This window comes from Strongylocentrotus purpuratus, unplaced genomic scaffold, assembly GCF_000002235.5.
Source record: "Strongylocentrotus purpuratus isolate Spur 01 unplaced genomic scaffold, Spur_5.0 spur5_scaffold_6, whole genome shotgun sequence".
NCBI lineage: Eukaryota > Metazoa > Echinodermata > Echinoidea > Camarodonta > Strongylocentrotidae > Strongylocentrotus > Strongylocentrotus purpuratus.
Genome location: NW_022145612.1, coordinates 47679188 through 47693323, shown reverse-complemented (window position 1 = coordinate 47693323; position 14136 = coordinate 47679188). Strand labels below are relative to the sequence as shown.

The 14136-nt window shown below is 37.1% G+C and overlaps 2 protein-coding genes across 2 annotated transcripts in view; one reads left to right on the top strand and one right to left on the bottom strand.

Moving 5' to 3' along the window:
* LOC580332 (leucine-rich repeats and immunoglobulin-like domains protein 3) overlaps positions 1–6308 on the top strand; it is a 67351-nt gene extending 61043 nt beyond the window's left edge. The window contains exons 15-19 of the mRNA XM_030971969.1: positions 12–143; positions 554–664; positions 1121–1306; positions 1765–2232; positions 2558–6308. Coding sequence (XP_030827829.1) covers positions 12–143; positions 554–664; positions 1121–1306; positions 1765–2232; positions 2558–3120 — 1460 coding nt within the window. The 3' untranslated portion in view covers positions 3121–6308. The remainder of the gene's footprint in view (positions 1–11; positions 144–553; positions 665–1120; positions 1307–1764; positions 2233–2557) is intronic.
* A 4673-nt stretch (positions 6309–10981) lies between these two features.
* Positions 10982–12703, bottom strand: LOC105440589 (tctex1 domain-containing protein 1-like). Its single transcript, XM_011670918.2, has one exon. It carries the CDS (start codon positions 12099–12101, stop codon positions 11382–11384), a length of 720 nt encoding a protein of 239 aa, XP_011669220.1. The 5' UTR covers positions 12102–12703; the 3' UTR covers positions 10982–11381.
* Positions 12704–14136: the final 1433 nt, after the last annotated feature.

Sequence of the window (14136 nt, the reverse complement as noted above, 5' to 3'; positions counted from 1 at the left end):
TTTTTGTTTAGATTCTGGTACAGTATGGAACATGACTACCACCAGCATCATCATCGTAGTGGTCATCTGCTGTATACTGGGTACATCACTCATCTGGGTTGTCATCATATATCACACTCGCAAACGCACAAGCAGATATAGAGGTAAGGCTGCCCTGAGGTTAAAAAAACATATTTACTATTCTACAAGAAATCACTGTTCTACATAAAAAGTAAATTTTTGTATTTTGGGGTTTCTTCACACTTGTGTCACAAATGTAGGCTTAACCAGATTAGCGTTAGAGAATGTAACATGCATAATAAGAAGCCTGCATGATGTACTTTGGAGTTTTCTCCTTCTAATTTTTTAGATGAATAAGCTTAAAATCAGTCCATCTGTTCAGAGTCAAAAAGGCATTGAGTTAACTCCCTTTCAGCTCTGAATAGATGATGTAATGTCTTTGATATATTTTTTTGCTCATTAGTAAATGGACAATCCAAAGTGTGGCACATGACCATTGATGTTAATTTCTAGATGGTAGGCTATAATCTTACATGTTTATTTTCCATCACAGTGGAAGAGTCCCATCATCACGTGGTACCCCCAGAGATTCCCAGCTCCACCCTCAACGGATCATCAGAAGGCACCATCCATCAGGAGACGAGCAGTGGCGTCTCTAGTGCAGGTAGGTAGCGAGGAGAAAGGGGTAGATGAGGGGAGAGAGAGATAGGTGGAAACATATCAAGATGGAAATATATATATGACAAAGATGTGCAGGGCAGATGAGTTAAGAAGGAAAAGTTATGATAATGTTGATCATGAAAGTGTTTGAGATATGAAAGAAAATATGAGAGAAAAGTATAGAGAGGGAGAGAGAAGGGGGATGCATATATGTCCATAATTAACAAAGGGAAGTAGAACAGTGGAAATAATGGGGGGGGGGGGCAGTTTTCAATAGTCATTGAAGAAGAAAAAATAGGGACAATTAACTTGTTTAGACTTTAGAGAAATATACTCAAATTGAGAACAGACAAAAGATATTAAACTTTTGATGAAACCCAATAGAAAGATATTTATGCCCAAAACAAAATTACAGGTGAAAATAACATTTAAATTCTCTTTTTTTCCCTCTTCTCTACAGCTACTGATAAGTACCAAGATGACAATGCCAGTGACTGTGACTCTCTAGACGGACCTGTGGGTAAGCTCAGTACCTTCAGATTCTCCAATCAGGTCCGCATGGCAGCCATCTTTCCCAGCGAGACAAAAGTCATCCAGCCACCAGAGTTAGCACCCTGCCCTCGTCAACATCACTGCAACATTCAAGGTACAGGTCTCTCTCTCTCTCTTCTTCTCTCTCTCATTTTCTTCATTCACTGCCCACACCTTCTCTCTCCCTTTCCCATTTATCTATTTTCGTTCTCTCTCTCCATCTTTCTTCCTTTCCTTGTAACTTTCCATCTTCAGCTTACTTGTCTTGACTTTCAAATTGATGAATAAAATTGAATTGAGGTTGCAATAGGCCAGTTGACAAATGAATTGAACTTTTTATGAAAGCTACTTGAGAACACTAGTAATGAACTATTGCATTAACCTCTTAAGTAAATAGTATTCCAATAGTCAAAATGTAGATTGCATAAACTAATTTTTGCTATGTTGGACACACCCTCTAGAAAGCTTTTGGATCATCTCTAGTTTTCAGTTCATTTGTGAACTAGTCTGTTGTGAAAAATTTCCTTGTCAATAAGAAGCCTAACATATTTTGTTTGATGTTGTGTATTTTAGATGGGCCTCACCAGAGTGGCATGGAGAGGTACTGCCCTTCAGACTCACTCAGTGAAGCTGATCGCACGACCTTAGAAAGGCGTGGCCAGCTCACTGCCCTGCCCTGCTGCAACGGGACAGGTCGCTCTCTGGACAGTGCAATCAACAAACACATGTACCTCCACCACGGGGGCGGAGGAGGGCGTAACCATCCCTTGAGGAAGGGGGGAAGCGACGGCGAGGAGGGGGAGATTGAGGAGGAGGATGAGGATGAAGTATTTATGGATGAGGCAACCAGGGATAGGTTGCAGAGAGAAAGACTCTTGACAAACTCGGATGAGGGTCTGGGTAGCCAGACGGCCTCACCGGTCAATAGACATAATTATCGGAGGAGCAACCACCCACCGCCCCAGTGCTGCCATTCCTATACCTCAGTGTCATCACCAGAGGGACGATGTACATCACCCAGCAGCTTTAACATACCTCATGGTAAGGCTCATGCTTGTTGGCTTACAAGGTGTCAGCACCTTGTAAGATCCCCACTGAGAAAATTGGGTAGTTATTATGAAATATTGTACATTGCATGCATGAATATTTATTGTAGGTTGATGCTAAAACGCACCCTTTTATATTGATACTCAGTAGTAAAATGCTTCATATATATGTCTTTGAATGTACCTTGAAATTTCTCACAAAAGGACGGTCAAAGTTTTTCCAGTCCAGTAGTAAAGATTGAAACTTGTATGGAAGTGACAAAGAAAAGATGTGATTGGAATGTGATTAACCTTTTGTACTTTTTGTTTTTATTTTTCAGAAAATGCACAAAGGGGAGACGCATACAGTAGGATGGCAATGTCATCATCTTCACTGCCCTGCAATGGACGGATTCCCAACGTACACCTCTACGAGAATCCCACCAGTTCCACTCAAGACAAAGACTTGATAGACGGCCATCTATGCCGTAGCCACAATCATGTAAATAATGTTAATAACAACAGCAACACCAATCACTCCCCCGTTGCTGATCCCATCAGACAATCACATAGCATTCCCACTGCAATATCTTCCACGGGCAACGTCTCGCCCGGAATCGGGGCGCTGCTATCGCCAACGACGCCGCCGACGACAACCCACCAAGTGCAAAATGGCCACCTGCACAGCCACCACCGCCCCCACCACCCGAATCGTCACAACGAGAAACCGACCCACCAAAACTCGCGAAAGTCGGGTCGCCATCCGGAGAAGCACCACGTGAAAAGCAAAACGTCACCCAAATCGGGACAATCGATACCAAGGACTTCTTATTTACCATCATCTAATGCTCATCCTGCTCATCACGTGACATCACCCACGTTAACATCACTCACGGAAGCCTGATGGGTTGGCTTAGGATACATACGTACCTGGACTATCAAGGGTGATCGATGATGGAAATATGCTCATTGTGTGTGCAAACAACTAGGATGTCTAAATGGAATACATAATCTGTAAATGGTTGCTAAATATTTCATGTAACTTTTTACAAATGTGGATGCAAATCTCAGTTATTTCTGCCTGTGTTATTTGAGCTGTATATCAGAGCTGGATATTAAAGTGAAACATTTAATTTATACGATATGTTACTCAGCACCACCGAAGGCAAGTCATCACCTCCTCTACCGCTTTGTGTTATCTGCGCTAAACAAGATACATCGATGTTGCAGCACCACCGATTACAGCTAGATGTGCCTATGTAGATGCTATGGAGTGCCAAACTTTTTATTTCTTCTTCACAACTCGATTTTTGACAGTATATAATTCTTGTTTTTACATGTAAGGTCAAGTAATTCACCTTCTATCCTGGAAATGAACACCAAAATGATCTATCAGTAGATATAGCTTTGTAGAAATTCTTTTGCATGTTGTTAGTTTGAAATCAAATTTGTGTAGGATCTGAAATACTTTGTAAGTGCTTTGAAGGTGTCCCCCTGTGAATTTTGTGGCGATTATCGTGAGATGCTCAGTTATGTGTGTGTGTATGCATCTCATGTACATCCATTAAGAATGTTGGGTATTTCTGGCCTTTTCATTTCTTTAGCTTAATTTTTCTCACTTTGTTAGATCAGTCATATCAGGCAAGAATTTTCTTCACGTAACCTTTTATGCAGTTTGCATAAATCTATGCATCGAGGCCCTATGTAATGATAAATTTTATCCAGACGTTCTTTATTTCTGTTTAGAGCTAAATCTCTCGAAAAACCATTAAGGCATTTCTTGTCAAAAAAATATTCCCCAAGGTCCTCTTGGGTTGAATTCATAAAAACTGTAGAGATTCAAAGTCACTTTTATTCTTTTTTGATAAATCATCAAAGCATAAAGTGTGACCAAAATTATGCCATATGACCCAACCATTGTTGAAGAGCAAACTCAATGAATAATAGAAGGATATTTTTGTCAGCTAAACAAGGACATTACTGATTTAACCTTAAATATGTTTGTGTTTTCTTGTAATACGTGGTGTGACTTTTCCTGTTATTGTTAAGAGAAGAAAGAAAAGCTTTAAAAACTTGACCTTTGTCATATTGTTTGCAGCATGTGTTATTATTTTGAAGTGCAATGATGACTATTAGTCATATTTTTTATGTAAAATGTCTCTTTTATTTGGTTATGTGATAGGATAGTGCTAACCATGGAGTTTTGTTATTTACTATCTATGTTCATCAATCAAAGAGACAATATTTTTTGTTTATAGTTTGAATGATGAAGACCTAAATTATGCAGTTAGGTGCGTTCATTTTATGCTCTTCCCACCGCAGTTATTTAATTCAATCATTTGTGTCTTCTTTACTTTTGATGCATATAACATGACTGAACTCATGTCTTTATTCTATTTCAAAACTATGCTAATTTATTTTGATATCAAATCAAATCACTCTAGATGCATGTGGATGCTATTATTTTTTCTTGTCAAACTCAAGATGTGATTTGATATTCTGTAGTTGAACAGGGATATGTGATATACTTATAAACGGGTTATGAATTCAATGATGATTGGAATGCATTGTATGTACAGACTTGAACGAAGAGGCCAGTGTTACGGTTTCTATGGATGTTGTTATAGTAGAAACCGAACCGTTTCGTAAGAAATGATTGAAAGAAATCTAGTCATGAAGCCGAGACTAAAAACCAAATATTCTTACTTCTTAGAGATAGTTTTATCAGTTCCATATTACAAATTGTCCCTTTTTTAAAATCCATATATCAAGGACTTTTTTAAAAGTACCAAATCTTGAATTTTACGACATCAAGTTACTAGCCTTATAAGTTATCTCAGAAAACAAGGACAGGATATTTGTCTTAGAAACATCTACTTAAGAAATAACATTTCAAAATGTATATACAAGTGTACATCACATTTTTTTCTTCAAATAATGATATCAGTAACAAACATTTTAAGATCATAATGAGATCAGATTCCATATTTTTCTCCTTTCAACCATGTTCCTTGGTTTACCTGAAATGGAAATACATTTCTAGAAACTTTAGGACACACACCTTTTCTATCAGGTCATCGTATTCTATTACTCTCTTTAACATTTTTCAAGATTTTCATGATTAACTCAATACCGGTAGTTCATATTTTTCACACTTGGGTGCACACAAAATCAAACCATCAACCAAAGTCTCTGGCTTCATGACTAAGTTTATTGTATCAGTGAAAAGGGTTATATGATCTGTGTACATGTGAAATGTGTACATAAAGAGAAGACTATGAATATGTGAAAAGTAAAAATCAATGTGTGATACAATCTATGTGGTTTGTATGTTGTAGATGGATGGATGGAGATGAGGAATATTTAACTCCGATGGAAGGAAGTCTATTGAATTTTGTGTATTTTTATTCTACCTCTGTATGTGTAAGTTTGCAAGTGAGTGCTGACTTGCCGATTATTCAATATGAAGAAGAAAGAAACGATGAAAACAAAAATAATTTAAGTAGTGTGCCGGTTTCTCAAGAGAAAAACCATCAAAGAGGAATTGAGCAAAGTGTATATTATTATAGAAAGTCAGTAAGTGTATGGCTATAACCAAAGCAGTGTAATGAAAGAAAACATGGAGATAAAGAAAGCAAAAAGTAATAGATATTTCTATATGTGGAATTTTAAGTTCATTCGTAGTGAAAGGACATTGCTTGACAGAAAGCAATAGCACTATGCACATTGCTGTTTCTTAAACCTTAATTAATTTTCTCTTTTTTTAAATCTGCTTTTTTCCTAGTCCCCTTCCCACACAAAACAATATTTTGAATGAGTATGCTATAAAACAACAATTCTATAATATAATTCATCGCTTGTACAAGTCTTGTGAGTCTATTCATCTGTACCCTGCATCGTCCCTGTTAGGATGTGTAGTAATTGCCAAATTATTTACTGCCAATTATGTTAATAGATGTGCCAATTTTCCCATCTTAATTTTTTTTCTTAATTTTGTTTTTTGTTTTGCCAAAAGAGATAAGCATTTTCCTTGAACTCAGAAAGAATCAGGTACAGACATTTTTTTTTCTTGTAGTCTCATAAAAAAAAAAATCATTGATACTTTGTCAATTCCATAATGTAATTTTGGATGATAGGTCAATTACAGGTCAAGTGTGACATGAGGATGTACTCGGGTCATTCCAGAGGTCACAAATCCCACCATATTTTCTTTGAGCGCATTATACACTTGTCTTCAAGAGCCTGCCCACCGTTCTTTTGTCATATCAAATTTTACAGGTCACTTTTTTTCTGAGATACAGATCTCAGTCACTGCCTCTATCTTCCTATGAGCAGGAATTATTCATTTTGAAATATGCAAATTTGTTGGATGGCTTGTTCTATGCTTTCCTTCTTTTTATTTCTTTATTTGCCAAAGTATATTTATATCTCCTTTATGTCACTCAGTATTTGTATTTTCCTGTAATGTTTTCATTTTCTTTGAGTTACCCCTTCGTCTTATGCAATAAAGTATTAATATTATTCACACATTAGTTTTTGTTTATGGGATATTTGAATGAGAACAAATTTGTTCAAATTCATGTGTGATGCCACGGACACTAATGTCAGTGTTTTTTTGTTTTTTTCCCTCAAGAATATGCCACAAAATATATGGTCAAAATATGTCCAAATGCTTAATATCGTCGCTGTTTTCACGAAGTGACGGTAGTGAAAAAGAATTGCATTCACTTTGCGTTACGATTTTCCTCACAAGGACGATATGATATACTCCCTTGGCCATATACACACAGCTAATGGCATGTATTTTATTCCATTCATTCATTAGTTTGACAATCAGGTGACTGCTAATTAAGACATAAATCCAAAGTTATTTTAAGTTGTTTTCATGTAAATGCAAGTTAATATATTGCTTCTAAACATATTGTCTTTAGAAGCATAATTCCTAATCATGTTGCATAGTTTAATAGTAGTGCCAAACCAAAATAATATGCATGCATTGGTTTTTATCTCTTTAATGTTACAAATAAAAGTCGTATGTGAGTAATATATTTCTGTCATTTTTTCAGAGAGTATTGTTATTTCCATTTTTTTTGGAGAATGGAATGAATGTTAAAGTTGCAAATATTGGGAACATTTAAATTCTGTTCTTGCTAAATATTATTTGTACAGTGTTGTGTATATGAAAAAGATGCTATCATTATTAAATGCAAGAAAACAATGAATTCTATGGTCTTATGGTTGTGTTTTTGGTTGTGAAATGAAATTAAGAAGTGAAAAGTAGCTGAAAAATATGAGTGGAGAGTGTGCATAATTGAAAGGCATGTGATAGTTTAAACAGCGTGCTTTGGACTGTATTTGTAAAAACCGGCCAACTGTAGTCAATATGCAAATGCCGCCTATTAAATTTCTACAGATTTAATAAGTGTAAAATGTCAACCTCTTCAACCTGCTCGAATCACTATAATTGTGTAACTACATGATCCCCCCCCCCCCCAACAACAAAACAAAAAAAACTTTCTACTATGAAATCACTTTCTCATTTTTACTTTTAATAGATGCATACAATTTCATTCCCTTTCATTTTTTAGTGAACATTTTGAAATACCAGTGCATTGGAATGCATTTCAATTACCTTATACTGAAATACAAAAATTAAAATCTATTTCCTATAATATGAAATAGTGAACAATAATTGTAATAAGTTAATCTGTGATTCATAACTTCTAGTTGAAATGAATTGAGTGGGAGTGACACAATGACATCATATATATTGATAAGTGAATGTTATTGGAGGTCATGTGACATTCTTTCATATTCCCTCGGCAAAATACACATTTTCACAATCATTGAAAAGCGTGAAGACTATCGCCTCGACCAATGTGATTACATCGTTCATTTATTATCAAATGAATTGCAATCCAATCAAACGATTTATCAAAAATTACCGGCTATGGTCAAATCAAAGCAATTCTGATTTATTGATACTTTTCTTCCCTTTTTCACGATCAAAACTTTATAAACACATTTTATTCTTGTCACTTTCCATCTCCATCAACGTAATATTTTCTGTAAAATATGATACCCATTATCACGTTTCCCACGTAAGCTATCCACAGCTTTTGTCCTTCAATAGCCCATGTCTTTTCCCGCTTTAGAAATTAAAGTACTGCGCAGGTCATTAGTTTTATGACCCCTGTACGCGTAATTAAGCATTATAAGGTGACAACTATATACGGTCCGGACAAGGACAGTCCAATATACCTTCCGAAGAAAGGAGGACAGAAAGAGATAGAAAGAAAGAGAAGGGAGGGGAGGGAGGGAGCCGGGGAGGAAGGGGGAGAGGGAGAGAGAGAGACTGACAAAATTCACAAAAATCGAGTTGAAAACATATACGAGAAGAAAAAAAAGGAATATGGAAGTAGACAGCATCATTCACTAGGGATACGCCAATAATCTGTAGAACACATACATGACATGTATAAATGAAAAATGTCACACAAAGGTCATGGCATTCATAAAACGTTTAATTGACTTCACATTTCATGATATCTCTTGCATTATTGATTCAGAATACACAATTTACTGTATTTTATATTGTTAAACAAAATGGGGTTGAATATCATATAACAGAAGGAATGCATTTCCTATTGTATTCAATTATTCGAACAATAGAGTAATAGAAGTTTATGATGGAATGGCATGCACATTATATTGTAAATTGTACAATGTAAAATAAAATATTCATAAAATATAAAACTACATGGAACAAACTATAATATACAAGGTCAATTTCTGACCGTTTTGTTTTTTATACTTATTAATTAGACACTTCACTATTTCATAAGTGTACTACACAAGGCATTAACATGTATTCCCTTGTAATGCAAACACTTTGCATGATAAGATTACAATATAGAGGGCTTTGTTCCAAGGTGTAACATGATATTTTACACGATCCGATGACTGTTTTAGCGATTTCGTTTATCTTGACTTGCCAACGTTTGCTTACATTTATCACATAAACAAACGGAAAATTACGTAACATTAGTGTATAAAGATTAAACATGAAAAACATGACTTTGTATCGACCTGCACAAGACGAATAGTGTTCACAATGTCAGACGAAATAAAATAATGTCAATCGAGTAAATAATTAGAAAATATAAATAGTGATAATACAAAATATTGTCGTTGCTTTTTTCTATCAATCTTAAATCAAACATGACACATGTTGTCAATGTTCTATATCCCTCTCTTACAATCATACATTATAATGAAAGCCCTTGGGAGGTTCAAGCTTAACTGGAGATCATTAAAAGCTGACTACCTCCGTCCAGTGGCGGATCCAGGGAGGGGGCCGGGCCCCCCCCCCCTTCCCTGGGGACAGGTAAAAACACGTTAATTTTACCTTTATTTGAAGACGGGCCCCTCCCCTGGTGCTCAAGTGGGAGGGGAGAGGTGTAATCTTCAATTTTTTTTTTTTTTTTTTTTGGGGGGGGGCAAAATTATTCACCGGCTGGCTCTTTCACCGTTTAATGTTTTCTCACGAATTCGGCCCCCTCCCCTGCCGCCGGCTGTCTCCGCCCCTGTCTCCGCCAATAGTGTATTTTCTGGCATAGGCTTAGCAACCGTGGGGGTGGGTTGCTGTGGCTTCTTCCCCCCCCCCCCCCCCCCGCCCCTCCCCAGTTGAAATGACCAATATTCGCCACTTCATGTTCGTGTGGTCTAGTTACAGTGAATAAATTACACATTTACCACAATAATAAACACTTTTATTCTACCTCGCTTCGCTTGATTGCAAAAGTGACATACTGAAAAAAATAACATTCTGGTAAGAGATCTCGGCCCCCCTGGCGACAGTGAGCTCATTAGCCTACATTCCTTGTGCGAGCTGAACTTGTTTTATTGACATCCGATTGTAGAGTGGACTGATTGAATTCGATAAAGTCATGTGGTTGCTTGTTTATTTTATTGCCATAGTTACTACCTAGTCTGTTGGTGTGTAACAATTCAATAATTTCGTATACGACCAAAGAGCTCTTTGATACGACGGTCTCGTACTACTTGACGATAATTTTAAAGGGTTGACCCTCTAACAATTACATTTAACTTTTAATTATATCTTCTTTAGATTAGCCACTTATAAGGGTCACTTCTTTTCTGGCTGTTACCTTCCAAGACTCTACTTTGCTTAGCCCCGTACTATCCTTAACCCCGGACTATTTTTTTTGGCTTTTCACACTCGCTGTTTTTAGTCCCGTACTAGCGCCTATTCTGGAATAAGAAAACTCCAGTTGTTCTCACTGCATTTCGTTAACCCCGGATATCGTGAATGTTATTATTGGACATACTTCGCATCTGGCCAGCTGCGATACGCTCCATTGCGTAGTACCGGACTATTTTTCGTTTCTGTTCTCATTCATTTGCTTAGCACCGCAATTGCGGGGTTAGCAGGAGTTAGCACCACAATTGCGGAGTTAGCCCTGCTATTTTGCAGGGTTAGTTAACCCCGTACTATAGGTGGGGTTAGCCAACTTTAGCCCACTTTGGTAAAAACCAGTCTGAACAGAAAGTGGAATAGGCTTAACCCCGTACTATAGGTGGGGCTAAGACCCCCCCCCCCCCTTAACCCCACCTATAGTACGGGGTTAAGCAAAATATTGCCAGTGTGAAAACAGTATAAGTAACTTCTATAGTTTTGCATCAATGTATACATTTGTTACTTGTATTCGGGTTTTTTAATGAAACAATAGCTCTATGAATGCTTTTTTTTTTTAATCGCTTTAATTGGTGAAATAAAATAAAATTTAATTGATATTGAAATGCACAATGTAAATGATAATATGACAACAACAAAAAAAACTAAATAGACCCTAGCTAAGAATTGGGATATTCAATACGAAAGTACTGTTTAGTTGGTTAACTATACAAGTTGAACTTCTGAGGTGCGCAAAAGATGGAATTTCTCTCTCTCTCTCTCTCTCTCTCTCTCTCTCTCTCCCTAAAAACAATAATGATTTTGTCCATACATTTCTAGTACAGTAAATTATGTTTATGCTTAATTCAATGAAGTTTTTGTCGTCAATAAGCTCTGTATATGTCACTGATGAATATATATTTGCAGAATACTGTTCTTTTATTGAATTTGTCAAGCAGGGTGTCATTCTAATCCATATAAACACCATACACTGTAACGACAGCATACATGGTTCGATTCTGACTGGACACCGTCGCAAACCCATCCGTGTCTGTGTTCCAAAGATACCGACTCGCGATCACCACTTCCTGACCGGGCACTCTCGATCCGATGTCGACATTGACTACCAGACGATACCGGTCGAAACCGCACATCATTTTCACTTTCTGTTTAACCGTGTCGGATATAGCCGCTGCCAAGACGGCGGCTCTCTTTGGGTCGTAATCCTCATGCTCAAAAAGATACCCCAGTACCTCTCGAATACATTCCTCCACTTTACCCGGCGTGAATTTGTGTCCCGAATGTGGCTCGAGCTGGTATGAGTTCTCATATTCCAATGTCCCGTCACGGTGATCACCTCGTAGCGCCCCGACGCCGCCATGGATCTGACGGTATTTCCACCACATAGACGTCGTAATGTCTTTGCCAAAATAGAGCGACGCCCCTCGCTTCAAGTTCATAAGACTCGCCGCGCGATCTCGATGAAGCGCCGGTGGTCGTCGTTGCGTCGACGTCGAAGCTTCGCTGTCGCGGTCGCTCACGGCATCACTGAACGTCAACGCTCGAGCTCGTGTTGATGTCACGGATAGATTGGCTTCAATGAGTTGACTGACCTTGCGCGGTTTAGCGACCGCTATCTCTCCTGTTCGAGAGCCACCTTCCATTGAAATGCTGTCACCTTTCTTCATCTGATGCTGATTGTTCTTTAGCGCCACTCTCTCACGTTTTATCTCATTATCCACTGCAGCTTTGTGTCAAATACTAAATCATTCCCCCGATGCTCCAAAATGATGTTATTGCACGACGACTCATACAGTTCCTGTCAAATTTAGTCGTTAATTTGACATCACTTTTCCATCAACAATGTTTTCTCCATGCATAATATTTTGGTCCCAACGTTCCAGGGTATATGAAAACAGATTTACTCTTACACGAAAGGCGCCAATATTACAATTTGGAGCTTTGATGTATTCAGTTCATCTACTTCCACTGCCGCCATTCACGTGGAAAATACTTGGTGCGCCAGTTGATGAGTAACCAAAACAGAAAATACGATTATGTTTATATACTGTTGTGAATTTCCATAAACAAAAGGCATTCGTCATGCCTGCAATAATAGAACGTCCAATTTGTCCTCTTCTTTATCAATTCGGACACTCCTCAACGATCGACCACCAAATTTTTACTGCCGCTGTATAGTTTGGAACAATGCCATCTGGCCTTACAGAAACTGGGTCTTTTATGATCATCATATATGTGTTTCCATCGAGTATATTTGAACAGTCCTTAACACGGAATATTCCGAATAGCTAATCGGGCACTTGAGCACAGTCAGTTACGTTGTCACGCATAAGTTTGGCCTGATTACGATCAAGAATAAACAATTAGCTTGACTTGGCCCGAAGAATAAACACACTCATGCTTTCGAGTTTATCAATTACAGTTTCAAACACAGCAGTGATTTCGATGGGTTAAGTTTTACAAACATTCAAACAGAGGGTTGTTGGTGTTATAACATGATGGTAAAGGTATGATTTTCAACGAGGTTGGTCTGAGAAGGTATCTATTACATAATCTGAATAAATGAATAGTTTTTTTGTTGTGCCCTTTTTTTACGCCAAATGAAGTTTGAAAGTATACAAAAGTGAAAGAAAATTCAAATTCACAATGATTTCAAAAATTGGGAGCACTGGCGACAATTTAGGCCTACTTTACTGTTGTGGAACTAAATGACAACTATAGTACAATAAAATTTATCATTCTATTTCGGAAGAAAAGACTTACGGGTTACAGGAATTCCACATTCCTTTTAATCTTCCAGGCAATTTCGGGAGGTGCAGCAGGGTATCCTATGTGCCATTATATTGTACCTTCTATTGTATGTTTAAAATGCCACATAAATAATAATAGTAAATTACACATAATAAATTATGTCACTATCTTCATGCATGCAAGTGCAGTTTTAAAGACTCTTCTCTTCTTGAATAATTTCCCAATAATCTTTAGTTTTATTTTGAATTTCCAACTGCGAGAACGCATCTATTGTGATATTTAATAGGCTCATCAGCAAATATTTAGCTTTAAATATTATCGTAATGTTACCACTAGATCAATTGACTTAATAGACAATCCACTTCATTCACCAGGCCAAGCGAATAACTATAAAAATACAATCAGGCTTAACGAGCCTAAGTTCAAGTTTAAAGTTCAGATTTTTATGACAATGAATCTAATAAAAGGGTCATCAAAGCCTGTGAATATTGAACATAAATAATACGGCACCGATCGATTAGTGATTTATTACAATCTATACAAATTTATCGCTCAAACTTTACACCAAACTAACAAAATATCTGGGTTAGACTGATTCAGGGGTGGGCAGGAGGGGCTGTGCATGATCGTACCTTGAAATATGTAAAGATTATTATTTATTTTGGTTAATTAGACAGAGATTTTGCGAGTTTTTGAAAGGAATTGTTATGATTCACGTGTACATTTAATTACAAAATATAAACAAATTATCTAAAAGGCAACTGCTCTACGTCTTGTCTACGAGCATGAAACAAAAAAAATCTAGGATTATACAGATAAGCAAAAACCTTCTTTTTACGCGTAAGATTAGACCCCAAGTAATCTTTTTTTTGTGTCCCATAGATTTTTTTTGAAAAAATAATTTTTGAATATTGCGTATAATTTGTATATACTCTAGATTTGCTTTGTTAG

Bases quoted from the DNA above. Each gene is read 5' to 3' on its own strand.
- LOC105440589 (XM_011670918.2), bottom strand. From the start codon at position 12,101: ATGAAGAAAGGTGACAGCATTTCAATGGAAGGTGGCTCTCGAACAGGA.